The 22,284-nt window shown below is 33.1% G+C and overlaps 2 protein-coding genes across 3 annotated transcripts in view; both read left to right on the forward strand.

Moving 5' to 3' along the window:
* The window catches only part of LOC134244689 (titin-like), a 57,760-nt gene that overhangs the window by 20,328 nt on the left and 15,148 nt on the right, over nucleotides 1-22,284 (forward strand). For both annotated transcript variants that reach the window (XM_062726947.1, XM_062726948.1), the window contains exons 6-21: nucleotides 1,116-1,406; nucleotides 1,561-1,860; nucleotides 3,566-3,856; nucleotides 4,351-4,620; nucleotides 4,885-5,184; nucleotides 5,282-5,551; nucleotides 6,670-6,740; nucleotides 6,872-6,922; nucleotides 8,692-8,865; nucleotides 17,733-17,798; nucleotides 18,131-18,286; nucleotides 18,799-18,858; nucleotides 18,986-19,141; nucleotides 20,094-20,130; nucleotides 21,092-21,246; nucleotides 21,530-21,559. In XM_062726947.1, coding sequence (XP_062582931.1) covers nucleotides 1,116-1,406; nucleotides 1,561-1,860; nucleotides 3,566-3,856; nucleotides 4,351-4,620; nucleotides 4,885-5,184; nucleotides 5,282-5,551; nucleotides 6,670-6,740; nucleotides 6,872-6,922; nucleotides 8,692-8,865; nucleotides 17,733-17,798; nucleotides 18,131-18,286; nucleotides 18,799-18,858; nucleotides 18,986-19,141; nucleotides 20,094-20,130; nucleotides 21,092-21,246; nucleotides 21,530-21,559 — 2,678 coding nt within the window. The remainder of the gene's footprint in view (nucleotides 1-1,115; nucleotides 1,407-1,560; nucleotides 1,861-3,565; nucleotides 3,857-4,350; nucleotides 4,621-4,884; nucleotides 5,185-5,281; nucleotides 5,552-6,669; nucleotides 6,741-6,871; nucleotides 6,923-8,691; nucleotides 8,866-17,732; nucleotides 17,799-18,130; nucleotides 18,287-18,798; nucleotides 18,859-18,985; nucleotides 19,142-20,093; nucleotides 20,131-21,091; nucleotides 21,247-21,529; nucleotides 21,560-22,284) is intronic.
* Nucleotides 10,885-13,030, forward strand: LOC134244688 (uncharacterized). The gene is made up of 2 exons (XM_062726946.1): nucleotides 10,885-11,220; nucleotides 11,796-13,030. Exons 1-2 carry the CDS (start codon nucleotides 11,019-11,021, stop codon nucleotides 13,028-13,030), a joined length of 1,437 nt encoding a protein of 478 aa, XP_062582930.1. The 5' UTR covers nucleotides 10,885-11,018.

The raw sequence follows: 22,284 nt of genomic DNA on the forward strand, positions 1-22,284 counted from the left end.
CAATTCTTTTGTAATACGTTGCGTTGTTGGGATACTGCAGTAGCTTGTTACGGTATTATTTCATATTTTTAATGTTAAGAAAACAGTTTCTCTCGTATATGGTCGCCGGCATGGTGCAGTTGTTAAAGCTTCCGCTCAAGAATCGTAAAGTAAGCAGTTGAAGTTCACGTTGCGCGTTCGAATCCCACTGTGGTAGGTGAAGACCAGATGTACCAGATCTTGGGATGAGGCCGTTTAAACCGTGGTCAAATGTCGCAGTAGGTGCTTGCAGAAAAAAAAGATCCCTCGCAAATGGCCATAAGTGCTTAGTATAGAACACAATTTACAGTTCTCCACTAGCAAGTGATAGCGGCGTGTCCATATGAGTGAGGGACCTTAAACAACATACATGTACAAACAACCAACCTCTCCTATATGCTAACTTTAATCCGCATATAGCTGACTTTAAATATTTTCAAGCATTCAATAGTATTTTCTTTAGTATTTTTAAATATCTGCTCACTTTTTGAGTGGGTTTCGGCATTTCTATGTATGTTCGATTTCGCTACCATATACAAACAAACCAGTTAAATGATGATTTAAAATAACACTTGTACGTTTAGTGAGATCAATCATTGAAGCCATCCAAAATTAAGAACACAATAGATAAGAATGGCCGTGTTCCAAGTGTTTGGTTTCTAATTACTGTATATACACTGTCACAAGCTATATCGGGTGTGTTACAGTTGTATGCGACGGTGCGCTAATTACTGAATGCAAAATCATTGAAATAATGTATATTTTAAATAAATTTCTTTTTACATCTATATATGAACTTTACAATGAAAACAATAAGTTCATCCGAGTAACCGAGTACCATTTTTAGTGTTCGATATTCGGACGTTCTATGGAGTTCCCCGTTAACCAGGTATATATAGGTACGGGTTCAATCGCGGTTCATGTAAGTTTTAAAAAAGTGAATACATTTGGTTGTTTCTGTTTTATTTTAATTCAATTAAAGCAGAGATGTTAGTTTAAGAATGTGTTTTATAATGTGTTTCTTAATACGCTCCTCGATAAATTGATTCCCCTTAACTTACATTGTAACAGCAGGTGAATATCTTATTTCATTTAAGAACCACCGGTCGTGTATCTGAAGAAGACAGTAAACAAACATGAACAGAGTGTTACATTCTGTGCAAAAATTAAATCGGGCAACCTGAGGAAATCTGTGACCTGGATGAAAAGTGGAGAAGTCCTTGACATTTCCGATACAAACAAATATTTTTCATGCAACTTTCTATACGATAGCCCAGAGCTTAAAATTTATTCAGTTGAAAAAAAAGATGAAGGAGAATATTATTTAATCGCAGAAAATGATGGCGGCAAAGGAGAAAGTAACATTGTTCCATTTCAGATTGAGACAGGTAAAGTACAATTGAAATGATTTCATTTTTCTCCTGCTAATTTTACCCTGACTTGTCTCGTTTGAATTCTCCCTGTCCATTTCAATTTATGTAACTGGTTTTTCATAGAGATATTCTGACTATAATTAAATGATATATTGTTTTAATTATATAGATTGTGATCGGCCAAAAATCAAGCTAAATGAACGAAAGAAAGATATCATTTCTATCAATCTTGCAGCAGATATTGAATCTGATTGGCCCATTACATCAGTCAAGTGGTTTAAAGATGGAGCTTTGCTAAAAATATCCGACAGATACTCCGAAACGGTATATGGCAGATACTTGGGAAGAAATCACTCTGCCTTAGCTAAACTACGGATTTTTGACTTAAGTGAAGTTGGTGATTATCATGTATGTGCAGAAAACGTTGCTGGTATCAGTACGAGTAATGTGTTACGCTTGAACTTTGAAGGTATATATTTTGATTTATTATACTTTCATGTTAAATACTAAAATCTGATTGGTATAGACGCAGTTAACAATCTGTTCTATTACCCTCAGCCTTAGCAACACACGTAACAACGGGTAACACAACGGAAATGCCACATGCGTGGAAATTCACCGTAGAATTCTCAAAACGTCAGTTGCGCGTTTGAAAGAACTGGAATAAACTTGACGTCAATAAAAGCTTGCGTCCGATTTAGCTTACTTGAAAACAACAAACGACAGACAAAACATGCTTGCGAGTGCAGAAATAACGAAACTTTAGATGATAAAGGACTCGTAGAGTATCAAATAAACAATAAAGAGGTCAGTAAATCTTTTTCGAAGTAGCGGGGATTTTGAAAGCTTTCTAAACGTGAACGAAAAGGCGATCGACGATTTGTATTGCTGACATAGTTAATCAAGAAGACATTCAGTATAATAAAATAAATGGTGCCTGATTTGGAGGGTAACAGTTGAAATTGACACCCCTCGGAAAACCATTTTCAACCTCCGCTGACGCGTCGGTTGACAATGATTTTCCTTGGGGTGTCAATTTCAACTGTTAACCTCCAAAACAGGCACCATTTATATAATATCAAATAGGTAATCACTATTTTTTTTTCTATTTTACTCTCTACCTATGACATTCAGTTCATCGTTTAGATATATCGAAGAGGTTTTATTTTTTAAAATATTGAATTTTATTCCTAAGTTGATTTGATGTATCCATTTGAACTTGAAAAAAAAATTGTAAAGTTTCATACATCTGTTATATCTCACGAAGCCCGTTATGCTTAAATTATCCCACGTTTCCCACTACCGTTGAGGTCCCTGGCATACTATACTAACGAGACAGTGATTCCTTATACTTCCATTTCAATATGAAATAAAATTGTAGATTAAGACTTTAAAAATGTAGACATAGATTTAAATTACACGAGGAATCCCACGCCTATTTGAATAGTCCTCGCCCACCGATGTCAAACACAAAGGCAGCCGCACGAGATTTACATGCGTATTTGGCCTCGATCCTTAGCATCAGACACAGACACAAATGCGCACAAGATTCGCATGCATATTAAGCCTCCTTCGCTCCTGACCTATCGATCTGCCTAATTTTCATTCCGGTAGAATTGTCAAGAAATCAACTCCGCTAACTTTCCAAGAGTTATCACAGTGAACAAAAACATGGAAAAGGAAATATAGAGATGTAAGATATCAGTAAATCAAATCGAAATTATTTTTTTCAAGTCCTCAGAAAGTAATGAAAACACCCAACAACATAATGCTAACTTAATATTTTTGGTAAATATAGTTATATGTTTTACATTGGAGTTAAGTAACAATTTCATGATAGCAAGACCTATATCTTGGTTTACGGATTTTCAGGATTTTTTCGTTTATCCCGATCATGACAAAATGAACACACGGCAGTTGTAATCACATTCCTTTTTACAAATTGCTGAACATTTCTGCCATACATATGTTTTTTACTTAAGAATTACACAAATAGAAAAGAGAGAGAGAGAGAGAGAGAGAGAGAGAGAGAGAGAAGGAACAAGGGAGAAAGAAACTCTAACTAGACAAAGCTTTTAATTATTAAGTGTGTAAATTTTCAAATTGTCCAATCATCATAACTAATTGATGACATTCATTTCTTACAGTGATTTATGCATTTACATATTTTCCAGTTCAATCTTTCGCCACTTTGGATATGAAAATTTTTCCTGCCCATGAACGCGTAAAGCTACAAGGAAGAATTGAATCTAGTCAAATATTAACGGACGTGACTTGGGTGAAAAATGGCAAAATCCTTCCTGTCAAAAATTCGAAAAAGTATGCAAGTTATCCAGAAACTGAAAATTGTCCTACTTTAGTGATCATGGATGTGTGCAAAGAAGATGAAGGGAATTATTACTTTACAGCAAAAAGTAGAAAAGCTGATGTAAAGAGCAATTATAGAACATTTGAAATAGAAAAGGGTCAGTACTTCAATTTTGCATGTTTGTGTTTCTGTTGTGTAAACGTTAACATTTTAGAATTTTTATTTAAAAAAAAATCACTGTTTTCCACTTAACTTGATATATCGTATCCTTTAGAGAGCAGGTCAAGTTTTGTTTGTCTTTGTTTCTTGTGTAAGGTAAGGTACCTGAATGAATATTAGATATAGGATTTTTTTTTTTTTTAAAGTCGATATCGCTTATTTGAACTTAGTTGAAGTGCAATTGGTAGTGTAATGAAATCAGTAAAAAACTAATGAAATAAACTCAGTATTTGTTATTTAAATGAAGATGACAAGTAGATTTGAATTTTACTAGAAATAGGGGATAAACAGGTACATGTAATATTATTTGGTTGAAAGTTATCTTTTTTTCTGTTTTTTTTATTGTAAATACTGACTGGGAGGTATAACTGTAAAACAAATATAACAGTTCCTTTACTTCAGTAAAAGTTTATACGAATATGTTCTTTATAGAGGATCCAAAAGTTACCATCCAAAATCCGATCAGAGATGGACAATTTACTACTTTATATGCAATTATTGAAAAGACAAGGTGGCCTATAAAAAGCTTAATATGGAAAAAGGATGACACTGTTGTCTACAAGGAAGAAAAATATGTCAATGCCAATGAAATTTGCACAGGTAGAATAAGACTATCAGGTGTCAAAGATGCTGGTATATACAAAGTAGTTGCCGAAAGTATTGCAGGAAGAAGCGAAGCTGAGAGAATAGTTCTTCAAGAAGGTACAATTATTTTATGTCTTGGTAGAAAAACATGTCTGTGAGATCCATTCAAAGGGTATTAGAGAAACACGTATTTGTTTTCTTCTGTACCTTTATACATATATTCATGCAATATGTCCCTGATATTTGATGTTTCTTTTCAAATAGTTTTGTAGTTGTTTTCATTCTTTAAAGGCTTTAACTACATGTATGTGTAAACAGAACCAAAACATTTAAATATATCCATAATAAATTAATAACAATAATATATTTTTCATTTATTAGAAATAGGAATTCCTGTGTATCCAATTCTTAAAATAGAAGTGGATAAATGTCACCGAAATTTGAGGCTAAATGTAACATCTTCATCGAAAGCAGAGATAAATGACTGTGTTTGGATGAAAAACGAAAAAATACTTCTCACTAAACTTGATGCAAGGTATCAACAGTCTGTCATCAAAGACAACAAATTCGAACTCGTTATCAAGAATGTTACTAAGAGAGATGAAGGGGAATATAAAGTAAATGTAATTAGCAAACTCGGCGCAGTAGAGAGTAGAGGTGCTGTTTTTAAAATCGAAGAAGGTAATTTCTTTTGAAATGACTGTTATCAATTCAACCTGATAAGGAATAAGGTATTAATTTAATTTATTTTATAATATGGTAATATATACTTTCACAGAACCACCTAGAATTGTCGATTTTACTAAGAGAGAGGAAAACTCACGCGTCAAGATTTTGGCCGTCTTCGAGTCGGAATGGCCAGTAGATTGCGTAGTGTGGTACAAGAATGGGGAAGAATTGGTACCTTCTCAAGATTTTTCCATGCAAAATGATAGTCAAAACTGCAGTCTACTCTTGAAAGGTCCTTATAAAAGAGGATCGTATACCGTACAGTTGGAAAGTGTCGCTGGCATTGTGAGAGGACAAGACATTATCATAAATGACAAGGGTAATCAATTTTCTATTTTTATGTCATCTGATTCAATAAAAATACATTGCGATTGATTTAGTTTGTAGATGTCTTTTTCTTACTTTTAAGCTCATCTGAGCCGAAGGTGCAAGTGAGCTTTTCTGATAAAGAGAGTACGGTGGCCTGTCGTCCGTCTTTTGTCGTCTGTAAACGTTCACATTTTAGACCTCTTCACTGCTTACAAATTATTATAAAAATTTTTACAAGTACTTCGAAATTGTAAACATTTTATGCAGTTTGAAATTTATCTTTCCATATCCACCCTTAGAGATTTGTTCTAATTTTTCTCACTAAGAATCAAATTATTAAGATTTCTACAGAAAATGAAGATCAATGAGGTTGATTTCATTCAATTTACTTGCCCCGTGGGGATCAGGGTTAGAATGGGTCCTCAGCATCCCCTGGCTTGTCGTAAAAGGCGACTAAATGGGGCGGTCCTTCGTATGAGACCGTATAAACCGAGGCCCCATGTCACAGCAGGTGTGGCATGATAAAGATCCCTCCCTGCTCAAAGGCCGTAAGTGCCGAGCATAGGCCTAAATTTGCAGCCCTTCACCGGCAGTGGTGACATCTCCATATCAGTGAAATATTGTGGAGAGGGACGTTAAATAGTATACAATCAATCAATCATTAAATTTACTCAAATAAACATGGGTATCCTGCGTAGCGCAGTGGTTAAAGAGTAGACGTAAGGAGTAGGGGGTGGTTTATCCTGATGCCGCAGGTTCAAACTGGGACATTGAGACATGTCTTTCGACTGAGATTGCATAAACTGAGGTCCCATGGCAGAAAAAGATCCCTCACTACTCAATTAATGGTCCTAAGTGCAAAGTATAGGACAAAATAATTTGCAGCTTTACACTGCGATGTGGCGTCTTCATTTAAGTAAAAAAGTTCTCCAGAGGAATTTTATACAACATGCAAACAATCAAACATATAAGGATGATTTTACTTTCTTTTATATGAAAAATGTTTGTATCATCAGTCCTTAACGAGTTTGCATTTAATGTCATATTATGGATGTGAACTTTCTCTACCTGTTCAAAGCACTATTTGGTTTGAAATATGACCCTTACGGATATTTTTTTCTGTTTTAGAAATAAACATTGAAAACGTTACTGCAAGTCCCTCAGCTCTGGTAAAGTCAACAGAAAGCATGCTTCTACCAGTAAGATGAATTGAGAGTAAAATATGTATGATGTATAAGATTTGTAATTAGTTTGAATATATAACCTTAACAAAAACCTTTTCATAATAAATGAATGCAAAATTTCTTAAAATATGCCAATTATATTTTAGGTTCTATCGCCTTTCAAAGGTTCCAGTGACTGTGACTCTTGTGATTATACGGTAAATTATTTCGAACGACTTATCAACAATTATCAACATGCAAAACTATTAAACAAAGAATTTTTTTTAAAAAGACATTCCAAAACAAGTGCACCAAAATAAAGTCTTATGGGACGTTTTCAAGTGAATGCAGACATGTTTTAGTTTGAATATTAAGTCATGGCCAGGTATTCATTTATTATGAAATATGTTCTTAAAGTTATTATTGAGGTTGTAAATATTAGCCTGTACTACAAATGCCATGATAAGTTAAACGTGAACAGCGGATATAAGGAGTTCGTAAATTTACAACAAAATTCATGGTAAACGATTTTTTTTTATTTTATGTTTGTTTACGTAGCAATTGAAAATGCTAATCAAACTTTCAAGTTTACGTGATATATTTTCACCAAACCGTTTATAAAAAATTATGTCACCGGGTACATGTATAAGACACATTATTCCCTATGTAGCTAGTAACACGAGCTTTGATTGGTGTAAATTTCCGTGCACCAGACTTAAACCAAAGGTAAATAAAATATAACGTCACAATGCATATTTTCTCTATGATAAAAAGCAAATGACAAGATATCACGATGCATTGTAGTTCGTAGTAAATGTTATTGATAGGTTAAGACACAGTTGATTAGACTCTATGTTTACAAAGAATTGTTATGGGTTCATAGGAAATAAATTCGTTATCCAGGTCTTATCAAGGGTGTGAGTGTAAATACCCTTATGAATTGGACATGCATGTATCTTAAAAGCGACGGGATGTTAGTGGATTTTCCCTTTTTGTCTTAATATGAGCTTTTTGGATAGCACCTGCTTCTGATGAAGGCATTAAATTTTTGTAATAGAATTATCCGAGTGGGCAATATGGCGAAGTTCTTGTGTGTAATTGGTGTGTGAATCACACAGACCTGTCACGTATAAATATGCCTACGTGCAAGTCGTTTTGACATACACACCAATAATTCACATTAAGCTTAAAAATATTACTAACATTTATTTTAATTTTACATGTTTGAGTGCAACTTAAATATACTCAATATTTTCTGCCCTATATATCGTTGCATTTTTAACAAAGTCACTGTCGCCTCATTATTACGTCATATGAGTGTAAGTTTCTCTGTGTATATTTAAACACGTGAGAATAGAATAAAACGGTTGTCAATTCATTTTTTTTAATTTACTTAGCTTAGTAGGAAAACACATAAAATGTAAATTCTTAAGAATGATAAGTGTGGTGCTGTATTTCTACAGACATAATTCAGTGTCCAAGACGATTTATTGGTTTCGAATTTCTTTCATACTCGCATCAATCTTATCCCACTCGGTTATACATGTAGCTAAATAATCGCTCAAAATCGCCATTTTTGAAAATCCATGATTATTTTTAGTAGCCAATTCAATGTTAATTTGTAAAATATCAGAACTGTAATTCTGTTGTAAATAGTAACCATACATGAATATGATGCTGTATTTAAAAAAAAAATAAATGGAACGATTATCCATAAACTTGGCATTTGTATCGAAGTCAGACAATGTAGGTAACAATCGAGAAATTGGGTTTTCCTATTGCATCTTAACACAATAAAACACTGTTTTATCCCTTAAGAAAGTACATGTAAATTAATATAAAAAACGAACGAATGAACTAACCATTACGATTTGACAAAATTACTCTCAAATTATGTATTTCATATCATAAAAAAGAATTATAAAATACATTTTGCTTTAGATATTAATTCATATTAACAATGATATAAGATATTTAATATCCCTAGGCGATGGCAAAAATAAAGAGTTGCGGTCACTATTTGTGTTGGAAGTGCCTTGAAGTGCTTGCAGATGGTCCATCAAAGGAGAACATTGTTGACTGTTTGTCTTCGTGCCCTTCATGGATGACACAGAAAACAATTCAGAATTTTTTACATAATCAAGAATATTCCAAGAAACAGGTACAATGTATACTTTGTAAGAATAAAATATGCATATATACAGAAGTTGATACAACATTTCTTCATATTTTACTTATTTATTAATGAAAATTTAATAATGAGAATATAAATACTTGAATGTTCAATTCTTTTGATAAAAATATATTTTAGATATTCATGATGGTAACTTTAAAGCAATGGCCATAGAAACGGATGTTTGAAAATGCGTTTCAAAAACATTTACTCGTTCATAATCATTTAATTCTTAATATGTAAAATCGGAGGAAAAAAGCGCTAAGTAGCATATAAAACGAAAATTATGTAATTGTAATTTGTATTACAATTGGTATTCCATTGGAGTGAGAAATAAAGAAAAGAACTAGCATGACGGTTGACTAAGGTGTGACCATATTTTTTTAAGGGTCTGGCCCCAGGATCATGAAACAGACTTAGACTTAAGTAAAAATTTCTATCATTTATAAATTCTTAAAAACTTGTTAAAGGAAACTCTTAATTTGCATATGAGAGCAGATTGATGATATAAAATCTGAAAGCATTTTCATTTTGGGCTGCTTAACCTCTAAAAAAGTTCAGCATCTAAGACTTTTCTTGACTTAAGCTAAGATGTTTCATGATCCCGGGGCCTGGTTTCCTCGTAGACAAATTAAGCTTTAATGGACATTGACCGCTCACATACTGTGCTTGATATTGCTGCTGAAAAATCGAACATCAAAAATAAAGTATAGAAAGTAGCAAAATGAGATTAATTAAGCAATTCGCCTAGGTCTTAATCGCAACTTTGCAAAATTACAGGAATTAAAAGTATTAGTAAGAAGAAAGTAGGAGGCTGTGTTTTGTAAGAGGGGTCACTGCAATTCATGAACTTCTATTGTTATTCAAAGTTATTCTGATCTTTATAGCTGGAATACATGGTGAGCGCATTCTTGCCCAAATGTCCCAAAAAGACAGAAGGTGTATAACTGTTGGAAATACAACATATTTAAAGCCGCTTGATCCGAAACAGGCACATATTATCTGAAACAATAAAAGTACTCATTAAATAGATAATATATAAAAATGAATTATAAGATTGATTTAACAGTTTCTTACAACAATCCTTACACAGCTGTTACATGGAAAACATAGATCAAAAACCTTATTGACAAACAGAAGTTCTTGACGGGAAGTTCAGATATGTTGTGAAGTCACCTTTGAAAAAATACTTTTAACGGTTATATCTAATTATGAAGAGAATACAAACCCGAGTATTTTTTTTTCATTAGTGAAAGCCTAAGTCATGATATATCTTTTAAAAATTAAGAAATTAATTCAAATTAATCCAAAGTAATTTTTATTTTAATAGGCATATTTACAGAATAAAGGAAAATCAGATATTTTTAATTTTTTTTTTCAAAAGGGAATTTATTAACGAGGGCTAAAATATTGCCAGTGTACAGGTGTAAGTACTTTGTTGTGGAAAAAAATGCTCGGGTTTGTTCTTCATGAGTTATACATGTAAGCGATAAATTTAATTTTTCGAAGGTAATTCCACGCAATATCAACAAAGGATTATTTTTTGTGTGACCTAACAAAAATAATATTTTTAACTTTTGAATTTTGATATCTTTTAAAATAAAAAGACTTTGGGGATATAATTTTACAAAATTTGAATCAATTTATGGACAATTATTTTTGAAGAAGAAGAGCGAATATATTTTTTAACGATTAGAATCGGACCAAGCAGCTTTAAAGGAGAATTTTGGGCAAGCCTGCGCTCGGGGTTAACTTTTTGAAGAAAGGTACAAAACGCCGACCGTTTTCTTCCCTATTTATGGGTCACGTAATAAATCACGTGGCTGTAGCTCCGACTGATAACACTGCATCGAAAAGCGACCAGCTTAGTTATACCGTTCGATGCATGTGCATGTACATTTTCAATTAATCAACATCGATTTTTTTTCGGCTTAGTATTTTTAAAGAGTAATAGAATATAAAATTGGACAAAATGTAAAGATATTTTATTTTAGTAATTAGGAACCTGCTCCGATTATCTTTTCTTTAGAGGGCGCCACAGGCAAACACGGTCCTGTATCGGAACACCCTCGCGCCTTATCAGTAGTTACCGATCGAAGAAAAACGTAAACAATCTGCTGTCAAACACATGCTCGTAAAACATGCCTGAAACTTGTTGTTGTGTGCCGAATTGTAGTAATCGGGGTGGCCATATATTTCCAACAGATCCGTTAAGAAGAAAAGCATGGATACACGCAATAAAACGTGGTGAAACTCGTTTTCAAAGCTGGACTCCGTCAACTCATGCTGTTGTTTGCAGAGCACATTTTAAATCAGACGACTATTTGACTGAAACCCAGCATGGTAACAATATTTATTTATTTATTTTGAAATCTTTGATAAGCATGTGCAAAGTAATGTTAATAGATTTTATTCTGAGCAATGTTTATGCCTTATTTGCTTAGATGAAATGCACTAAAATATCGAATCCCTTGTTTACCTCTCATACGAAGTAATCTGATAACGTTACAGACACTGCCACATGCAGACTCCCCACTGACAACTTCAATTACTGGTCATTTATTACAAACGCATTATCTTTTAACAATATAAACACAAGGCATGTCTAAAAGAACACATGCTGTTGCCTGATAATTTATGCATATCTACCAGTACAAGATACTGTGTTTTGACATTGATGTCTAATTAGCACCCTGCTTAAAAACAAATTTGACCTGTTTAGTTGAATTAATAAACACATGGGCATGTTTTGTAACATCAATTTTATAACAATAATACTTGTAATAATAAAAATATTTTAGTAAATTTATATTTGTTTTATTTGCTTTAAAAAGTTAGTTCAAATTATAAATTAATTATTTAATAAATAATCTAGTACTATGAACAAGTATTGATATATTAAATAATTCAATTCTTAGGAACTACTCCTTTAAGTAAAAGATTGAAGAAAACTGCAGTGCCAAGCATTTTTCCCTGGGTAGAGCCAAGTCCACATTCACATGAACGAGCCGACAGAGCCAAGTCCAGAGGCATCAAACGAAAACTAGCAGAAGAATTTTCTGCTTCGTCTTCCATAGATGAATTCATCTATACATCAGCTGATGATCTGCAAGTATCCGAGGAAATTGTATCTAACTCTACCCAAATTTTGGCTGAAGAAATTCAAGTCACTGTTCAGAAATCTGACGTTAAATTTTTTGATGTACAGACACAAACTCCTCAGTATCCCCCAATGAGTATTGAAAACTTTACAAATGATGATGCCGGAGTAAATTTCTATACTGGATTGGAAACTCTAACTAAATTTTATTTTGTTTTAAGAACCTTAGGACCCGCAGCTCACTGTTTGAATTATATTTATCATAAGGTTTCAAACATAAGTGTTCCTGACCAATTTTTCTTAGTCCTCTGCAAGTTACGGCGCCATACGACCAATTTTGAACTTTCAAGATTATTTGGAGTTTCCGAAAAGACTGTATCAAATATATTTTTTACATGGATTTTATTCATGAGTAAGCAATGGCAGGAAATCGACATTTGGCCTACAAAGTATCTTGTAAAATATTACTGTCCATCAGATTTTAAAACAAAATTTCCAAATACTAGAGTGATAATAGATGGCACAGAGTGTCCAATTAAAAGACCAAAGTTACCAAAGCCACAGCAAGCAACGTATTCTACCTATAAAAACCGTAACACGGTAAAAGTTCTTGTAGGAGCGACACCAGGTGGATTAACATCTTATATTTCTACAGCTTATGGGGGATCCACAAGTGACCGTCAAATAGTTGAAAGAAGTAGGCTGTTAGAAATGTGCAATTCTGGAGATTCAATAATGGCGGACAAAGGTTTCAATGTGCAGGATATGTTTGTACACAGGAACATTCAAATAAATACACCAACATTTTTCAAAAAGAAAAACAGAATGTCATGTGCTACTGTGATTGAGGACCGAAAAATATCCAGCAAACGTGTGCACATTGAGAGGATCATTGGACTTGCAAAAACATTCAAAATTCTGACTGAGCCTATGAATAGTTCTGAAACAAAACTTTCTTCAGAAATAATCTATGTTTGTTTCATGTTGTGTAATTTTAAGAATTGCATAGTGCCATCTTATGCATTGCATAACTTGGTATTAAAAATGACATAATAAGAGAAAAAAGTCTTTATTTCATTTTTCTTTATTGCAACTACATTTTCCATCATATGTCTTGAAAAAAGTTTTTTCCAATAGAGCAGACTTAAAAAAATCTTCATAGAATTCATTCAATTTTTTCTTCATCTCATCAATAAATTTATCATCCCTTTCTATTGCAAAGAACAAAAAGTCATTGAAAGTATACACAACAAATATACACTCATTTTTCTCTGCACAGTAAAGTTGTCCTTGGACCTGATAGTAATAGTCATGGGTTTTATTCAAATAAAATTTACTTCCAGACTGCTTGATATAAGGAACTGTTTTTGAGGAAATAAAACTGTTTCTTGCCACATATGGACACTTAACTTCAATCAAGGTGTCATCGTCAATAATACCATCTGGGGTTGCTGCTAAATGAGGGGAGTCCAGACTGACACAAATTCCACTATTGTAAACTGTGCGTCCCGAAATTTCCTGGTACTTCTTCACAGCTTCTTTTTCGTATTTTCTTCCATGAAGAATAGGTTTAGCATTAATTTTTTGTGCCTTTGTTGTTAAAAAGTCAGCAAGTTTCACCTTATCAGTTCGATCAGTTGCTTTACATATTCTCCCGAATACCGAAGAATGAAGACGTTTGCAACGTTCCTCAAACCAAAGGTCGTTGGCCGCTTGTGTAGCTGTTTTTATCATAACTTGACGTGCATTCTCCTCTGAAATTTCTGATACATTTAAAAGTTTCAAATGATTTTCACTAAACGTGTCTTTTAGATAGTCATGGTCCAGGTTGTAAGCTTTCATGTTTACAGGCTCATACAGCTGAAAAATTGGAGTCTTGCTAATACCTGGGTAATTCAAGCACACATTTCTAAAGTAAGACTGGTATCCCGGATTGCCTCTAAATTCAACTGGACGAGGGTCATAGTCATTATTGCATACTTCGTCACAGCCTGGCATGTCCAACTGTCTTGCTTTCATAGGGCTTCCTTTATGGGGCTTAGCACGATGAAAAGTTTGTAACCTCTGTGTGCAGGTGAGTTCTGTTTTGTATGTCCCATGCTTAACAAAATCTGCACATGAAAAAAGTACAGCACAGACATGCTTGCAATGTGCATCGGGTCCCATGCCTGCCGCACATTCACATTGAGACTCTATAACACTTCTGTCTTTTCCTATCATAATGTCAACAACATATTTCACAGACTTCATCATTGAAGCTTTTACACTACTTCTAACGAACCAATTTGAATCATGAAATGTCACCCTCACATACTGGATAAACCCATCGTTGTACATATCCCTTCCTTTCTTATCAGTTGTCTTATTAAACTTCGACAAGAAAGTGGAAATTTCTGCCTCTGTGCAACCTGGAAAGGTCTTGTCACCATGAAGGTCCTTGTAGAGTTGTGGATCTGGCGTCATCATCATAAATTCAGGTCCATAAACATCGGTCTTAGCACAATGTGCATTTCTTCTGTAGGCTTCAAGTCTGCAATAAAATAAGCATATTTAATTCTTTTTCATGTATATTTTGAGTGAAACATAGCTGCAACAATCAGGAAATAATAATACTGCTTCATAATAAAAATGTAGAGAAGTATTCTTATTTTACTGCAAGCACCAAGCAATATGAGATCGATGTTAGAATTACCGAGGAAATTCAAGTTAAAAATCTAACACGCTAAAGTTGCAGATTATTTAAGAATTAGTTTCTTAAACGAGGTAATTCTGATATTTACTGTCAATTTGACTTAATGTTAATCTTTTACACACCATTGATAATTATTTACTGTGTTATTAATAATGTTTACTTGGATTTGCATGAAAACATCGTATGTTTATTTACCTCTCCACAAGTTCCCACTTCCTTCCTGATTTCTTTGCTCCAAACTTTTCTAACTCGTTCTTAAGTTCAGGTATAGTCATATCACCACAATTAGATGCCATAGTAAATTAAGGATTGTAACTGAAACGTGTGTGCTTTCCGATATCGTATTCGAGAATGGATGCTGATTATCCATCTTCACAGGTTTTATCACTTTTGTAATGGACCGCATTTTCCTGTGGCGCCCCCTACCGATACAAGATAAGATAACCGACTCCGGTTCCCCATTGGATTTACGGCGCACGTTTGGAGGGTTAAAGAATTTCAAAGAGATTAAGTCCCAATCATTGCAATACTATCTTTCCTCAAAGTGTTTTAAATGTAAAAATATATGCACTCAGGGTATAGAAGTACGTAGATGGTTTAACACTGGAATGCTTTCTGCCCCCCCCCCCCCCCCCCCCGAAAAAAAGCAAACAAACCAACAACAAAAAAAAAAAAAAACAATCACGCATACAATATTAATAAAATTATTTAGTAATAAAATATCACCACACGCAGCATCGCAACAAAAAAATTCTGTAAACCATTATATGTACTAAGTAAAATTAACAGTACTTTTAAAAGTACGGAGAGAGACAGAGAGGGAGAGTTTGATATGTAATAAATTCGATACGACATTTATCTTTTAGAAAACACAAAAGAAGTTTTTTTCTTTAACATGTTTAATGGGATTTTATTCGTTTTTTTATGTACAAACTTGTAGGCTTCCTTTATCAGTTTATTTTAAGTGTTAAATTTTCACGTAGAAACAGCTAAAAATTGAGGGGAATATCTAGATTTAGGGAGGGAGTACATGCACATCCCCGCGCATGATCCCACAGCGTCCCTCCCCCCAAAAAGAAACTCGCGTGAAGCTTGAGAAGTTCTTTGTGTTTACTTTCATTCGATAAAATGCCCCACCAACTCCGAATATTAATGTGACCCAACTCGGACAAGCGCAACACTCCGGAATTACCATCCACTAGAGGGCTTTTTTAATTACCTCAAATAAAACTAAAGCGTCGTTTTTTATGAAAATTTTTGCAAGTATAGTACCACTACTGATAACAAAATATCGGTTAGGTGTAAAATTATTAAGATTTGAGATAATTAGATAAAGTTAGTGGGGTCGGAAAAAGGGGCCACGGCAGTATGCTAAAGTGGAAACATTCTTTTGCCCCGTTTTTATTTCGCCTAGTCCAAGTTCTTATTAAGAATGTATACTGTGTTCTTTGAATTAGCCCCGTTTCCAAATAGTCCACTTGTGACAACGGGGGCGTCAATTTCCCTGTTTACAGTAATAAACAAGAAAACATTGATGCAACCATCAATTGTCGCCCGCGAAATATATAAAGTAAACAATGAAAATGAGTCTTTATCAACAATTAAAACCGCTTCGATATGTGTAAAAAGACATGCATCTAGATGGAGACGATTGTCGCAAATATTTAAAAAAAACTTGTAGTCGGATAAAAATCAATCAAAAACGATACCATTTTAAACTTGATCAGTTCCTCAAGTACATTTTGGCTGCATAATTAAAATATAAATTGAAGTTAGACACACGCATCATTTATATTTAAAAATGTATTAATTTTCAATTTTAGAATATAAAACAGGAACAGTGCAGAGTACGTTTTTATCATAGAAGTAAAATTCGATGTTCTAAAAAAAGGGACCTGTCGTTGTTTCGATAGTAAATGATAAGTAACTTATATATTAAATATGAAAAACATATATATTTTTACAGATTTACTTTATGGAATTAAATATATAATGTATCTCGTAATTTATAAACGGAAATAACAATCTGATTAACAATTTTTTCAATGTTTAGAAAACCTTTAATTCTACATAACTACTCCCACCCCAATTCCCATACACCAACACTTAAACTTATATGTATAGAGCAGCCCGGTCCTCCGGGCTGCAATAAGTCTGTGGGACAGAATGCCAAGACTTTCTTGACAAAAAAAATAAAGAGAAAGGCATCCTATTGTAATTTTACTTAGCCGAACTCGACGTGAGGGGGAGATGCTCCTATAACATGATGTAACATACCTAACTTGACACTAAATTTGAAGTCTCCCGCGGATTTTACAACTATCCATGTTCAGAAATCTCGTGTGACCTTATTAAAAATTTGAACGTGGTGAATTTCCCACTGTTGCTGCATAATGACTATTCTATAGTATTGATATGCCTAGTGTTTGCTTATTTCAATTCAAAATGAAATCTAAGAAAGAAATTCCAAGAATTAATTTGCATATTTATGAATAAGCTAAGGATTTTTTTACTGCTTGTAAAGAAATTTTAAGGTTGTATATTTTTACTTCATTTAACCTCCCTCGAAGTATCCCTGTATGCGCGACTACGATGGTTTCCCAAATGCAAGTCAGACTCCTTGGTGAAGGTCAAATTGTCAAAATTGTTGGTATAAAAAAAATGTTGTTATAAGTAAACAACCTATGAAATATGAAAGCCCAAGTACTAAGTGTTCAAAAGTTATGGCCAAGATATATAGAAGATGTGAATGTGAGTCAAAGTCTAAGGTCAATTTTAAAAGATTCAATTTGATGATGCATAAAGAAAGATCTTGTAACATGGAACACATATTTGAACAGTGACTGCCCTAGCACTAACAGTCAATTCAATCGTTATTCAGTTCGACAGCGCAAGCAATAAAAATTACACCAAGGCTTTTCCATAGTGTTTTTAACTATATTATGTCAGATTATACCAAAAGGCAAATTCTGATATTTACAGGGCAGGTCATTTTTCAGAAAAGTGTCCTAGTATATAGTGATACTTTCTTTAAAATTAAAAAAAAAATCTTATGTCTTGCAGATATCGCTGTATTTCAAGTTAGTTGCAGAAGGAGAAAATTGTAACACACTTAAATGCTTAAAAAAGGTAAAAATAAATAAAAACATAATTTTCAGTTCAACACCGACATTGTCCTTTTCACAACACCATAGATCTATTAATGGTATTTTCTTACAAACAAAAACTTTTTTAATTACATCTGAAATATGTTTCACTATTTGAAATCGAGGGCCGGGGCTTCTAAATTAAATCGAATGTCTTATCTGATTTTGTATTTGGTCTTATTGCGAGTGAAACATGCAAGAACATTTAGATTCAGATGAACAATAATGGAATTGTAAACCTCTTGGAAATTCAAATAGAAAGTTAAATACATATACATAATTTTTCATTCCTATTTTCACATACATGTATTGTAGGGTTTCTTGAAGTTGGTCTTCTGCAGTCATGTATATTGCGTAAATTGTATTCAGAATAATGATGGCAGCAACATGTGTGTCCAAAACGGATGGAATTGCCAAAACCCACCGCCGAGTATTTTCGTTCATTTGCAGGAAATGCTGAAAAATCCTATGGTAAATGCTACTTACGAGTAGTTAATAATATTAAAACAGCTACAGAAAAGTGAAGGAAATAATTTTTATTTTTTTTACACCTAAACATTTTACACTTATCCTGTAAAATTAAAGTTTAAAATGAGTTTTATTTGTCTGCACTGTACAATACTAAAACTGTTATATTCAGTATTCTATAGTTTGATATCGAAATTATTCTACCAAAAACCCTTTTTATATTTTTCATTGATTCATTTCTTTATAATAATTCCTTCTCTTTTCCTAACGAATTGTCACAGACTGTTACGTTAATTTGAGGGTTTGAGGATCTATCATAGCTAAGCGGTTGTAAGATTGAAGATTGAAATTCTTTTCCACAATTATAAGCTTTAAGGTCTGTCAGGATGATTTCATTACTCATCCTATTTTAATAAATTTTTTGGTAATCATTTCTAATATTTTCACTTATTAAAAAAATACCTTCTATACTCGTATATTCTATTGAGAGGATTTTTTTTTTTTACTTTTTTAAGGTAAACCTCTTCATTTCTGAATGTCCTGACGGAAAGTGTGACCACTGTAGTAAAAAAGATGTATGTTTTATATACATATAAGCACATGTATGAAATGGATTTTTGTTGATTTTCAATTTTAATCAACAAGACGATCATATGGGACTTCAAATTTTTATAATTGTCTTAATATTATATATTTATTCAGGTATATAAAATATTCCGATGCGGTCATAAATTCTGCCGACATTGTATTCAGAAGGCACTGTTGCCGGACAGGGAAGGACAGCCATTTATTTTAGGAAAATGCTTAAAAGCGCAATGTCATGAATACTTTAAATTTCCACTATTGACCCAAATAAAGGTAAAACGAAATACCTTATTTATTATTCTTCATTTTTAGATCAACTCAGGTGACCTTTTGCTATCTGTTTTTGTCCTTCGCCGTGTGTTAACATTTGGACATTTTCAGCTAATTCTCTGCAACCACTAAACCAATTGTAACAAAATTTGGCATGAAGCATCTATGGGTTAAGCGGAACAAAAATTGAGAATTTCATGGTTCCTGCCTTCCAGGTACCTGAGTGGTAGGGCCATGACCACTAAAATTAACACAATCTTTAAATATCTTCTTTTTTACTCAAATTGTTTGAATGCCTCTTCCAAGCTTGTGAATTTCAGAGCCCCAGGATCAGGGGTTTTGGAGTTAAGGCGGGGCTCTTATGATGATATACTAAAATGCATGAATTCTTCGAAAACTTTTTTTCCCTTTGCTCCTGGGTATTATACCAATGTTCTCGGTACATATTAATGATGATGAAAGGTGACTCTTAAAAAATGGTTAATTTCAGGGCCCCTTGGTCAGGGAACTGGGGGTGGAGGTTATATAGTCTGAAAATAAATTAAGCTGTAAAATATACTTTTTTGTATTAATCAACCATTTTTGTTGAAATAAAATCAATGATAAAATTTCCAGAATCTTGAAATATGTGCCCGCAGGATCAGTGATTCCTGTAGGGTGGGGTGCACAACTGGTTATAAAGTGGAAATGCATTTTCTCTTTGTTACTCTGATCTACCTCTAGGTATTTAGTAACCAAAGTAAGCAAGCTAAGTGTATAGTTATGATGAGCAATAGTGCCTCTTTCAAAATTTTGACTTACATGGCCTTTGATTTAAAACACGAACCAATTCAATTGTTGGAAAGTTGTTACATGACACTCAGGTGACCTATAAGTACCCGTGGGCCTCTTGTTCTTTAAAAAATGGCAATTGTGTAGTGCGAATTATGTCTAACAAGGTGCAATATTTTTACAGCAGGAGACAGAACCAACGAACAACTGTAAAGTTACAGGTATTCTACACTTTTTAAAAAAATTTTTCTATTTAAGCTTATGATACAATTCCTTATATGTTCCTATTTGGATCGGAGGTAAAAAAAAAACTTATTACTTATCTCTTTGGTGTGGCAAAAAATGCACATTATGCTACTTAAATCTTTGAACCTGGCTAGACTACATTATGCATTTAATTTTATTCCAATAAAACATCATCAGGGTGGTTATGTCTCCCAACTTACTCACTTCTCAGGATCTTGTTCGTAAGATTCATTTTTAAAGTCTGACTTGCAATTCAAGGATACATGTATATATATATTTCAGAGTTTTCAACAATTTCATTTATTTCAAAGTCATCATTTCGTAAATTTAATTTTATGGTCGTCAAAGTTGCTGGTATATACAAACTTTTAAGTTCTTTTTTAAAAAAGATTTGACTATGCATTTATCCTTGATTATTTCAAAAATGACTGGCAAACAGGTGAGGCCTACTCCTTCAGCTGATCATACCTCTGAAATTTAAATGGATCTATATTTAATGCCCTACTTACATATTAGTATTATTGGAAGATTTTTTTATATCAATCACTGTTTGCTTAATTTACCTTTTAAGAAAGAGCTATACGTATGGAAACATGACTTCTTTTATCTATATTATAATTTTGTCCCAAAACAAATTGTTTTGCAGTCCGTAGGGTCTTACATTTTTTCCTGTATGTTTCAGAAGTTTAAAATCTTTAATTATATATAATATATGCATGCCATCACATCATAAAACTAGGTAGCTAGTACAAATAAAAGTAAGAAAATGTTAAATTTTCCCTGTTCTTTAAATTACATTTTAAAAAGTAAATAGGTTCATGTAAAAAAAAATTGATGTTATTTTTATTTTAAAATTATACCCATTTGTTTATTATATTAAAATGCTTAACTATACGCTACGCATCTACCTGTACATGTGTAATAATGTTGACTTAGAAAATGGAACTACAAGACAAGGAATAGCTCAAGAGAGCATTAATAACGCGCTTCCAGATCACGACAAAAAGGATATTCAAGAAAACCCGCAGAGCCTTTCATCACAGAAAAGAAAACAGAAAAATAAAGATGATTCTGCTAAAAAGCAGAAAAAGGTAAAATAAAATAATGTTCACGTCATTCATTTCTTTTTGTAAATATATTTAAGAAAATGTCATTTTCTTTCTAATTTTTTTTTTTACAATCAACCACAACCATAATAAATTGAACAGATACCTGTGCATTTTTTTCAGCTGATGCTTCTAATTACAAATTGCAATTTTATTTGTGCATGGTATGTCACGGTCCCTGATCTAACGAAAAACTTTGCGAAACGTAGACTTAATACATATAGGTGTTTAATTTATAATAAAACCAATTTAATTTTATTTGTAACAGGCCAAAAATTCAAGAGATTCAGCAACCGAGGTACCGTTTATGTTCTGATTCAAGTTAAAACTATTTAGGACAATTATTAGCTTGTGTATTACCAATTACTAGTATTTGATAAAAGTTAAGATTTTTCTTATACCAACCACTTAATTGAAAAGTTGGTGTATTTATAGATTGTGGTGTCTTTACATACGTCTCTCTAACGTCTATTATGCCTGAGAAAAGCAATCTTTTGTCCGCAATGTTTTCTATAATGCTGAATAAATTTTAAGAATTTCAAAATAATATTAGAGAGTGTTAATTTACACCTCTGAATTTCGATGGGACACATATTCAGGGATTCTTACAGCCAATTAGGACAGTATTATTCTTTCTGTACATTTCTTTAATATAGAAGGAGACACTTACCTCTTATCAATTATTTTTCTCGAGCCACGAATGTATAATTCAAGGTTATATTTTCACGTAGATCATTAAATGTAAAGACATTTCTCTCATACTTAATTTTTAGCAAAGCTCAAGTGAGCTTTTATGATCAAAAGTTGTCCGTTGTCCGTTGTCCGTTGTTGCTGTTGTTGTCGTTGGCGTCGCTGTACTTTTTTCACATTTTCATCATCGTCTAAAGTACCACCAGGCCAATTTCAACCAAATTGACATAAAGTATTCTTGGGTGAAGGGAACTCTCGTTTTTGCAAGTGAAGGGTCACGCCCTCTTCTAAGGGGAAATAATTATTATTATTAGTGAAAAATTTATGCAATCT

Source organism: Saccostrea cucullata, unplaced genomic scaffold, assembly GCF_032062105.1.
Source record: "Saccostrea cucullata isolate Sc308-1 unplaced genomic scaffold, CSIRO_AGI_Scuc_v1 ctg2393, whole genome shotgun sequence".
Classification (NCBI taxonomy): Eukaryota; Metazoa; Mollusca; class Bivalvia; order Ostreida; family Ostreidae; genus Saccostrea; species Saccostrea cuccullata.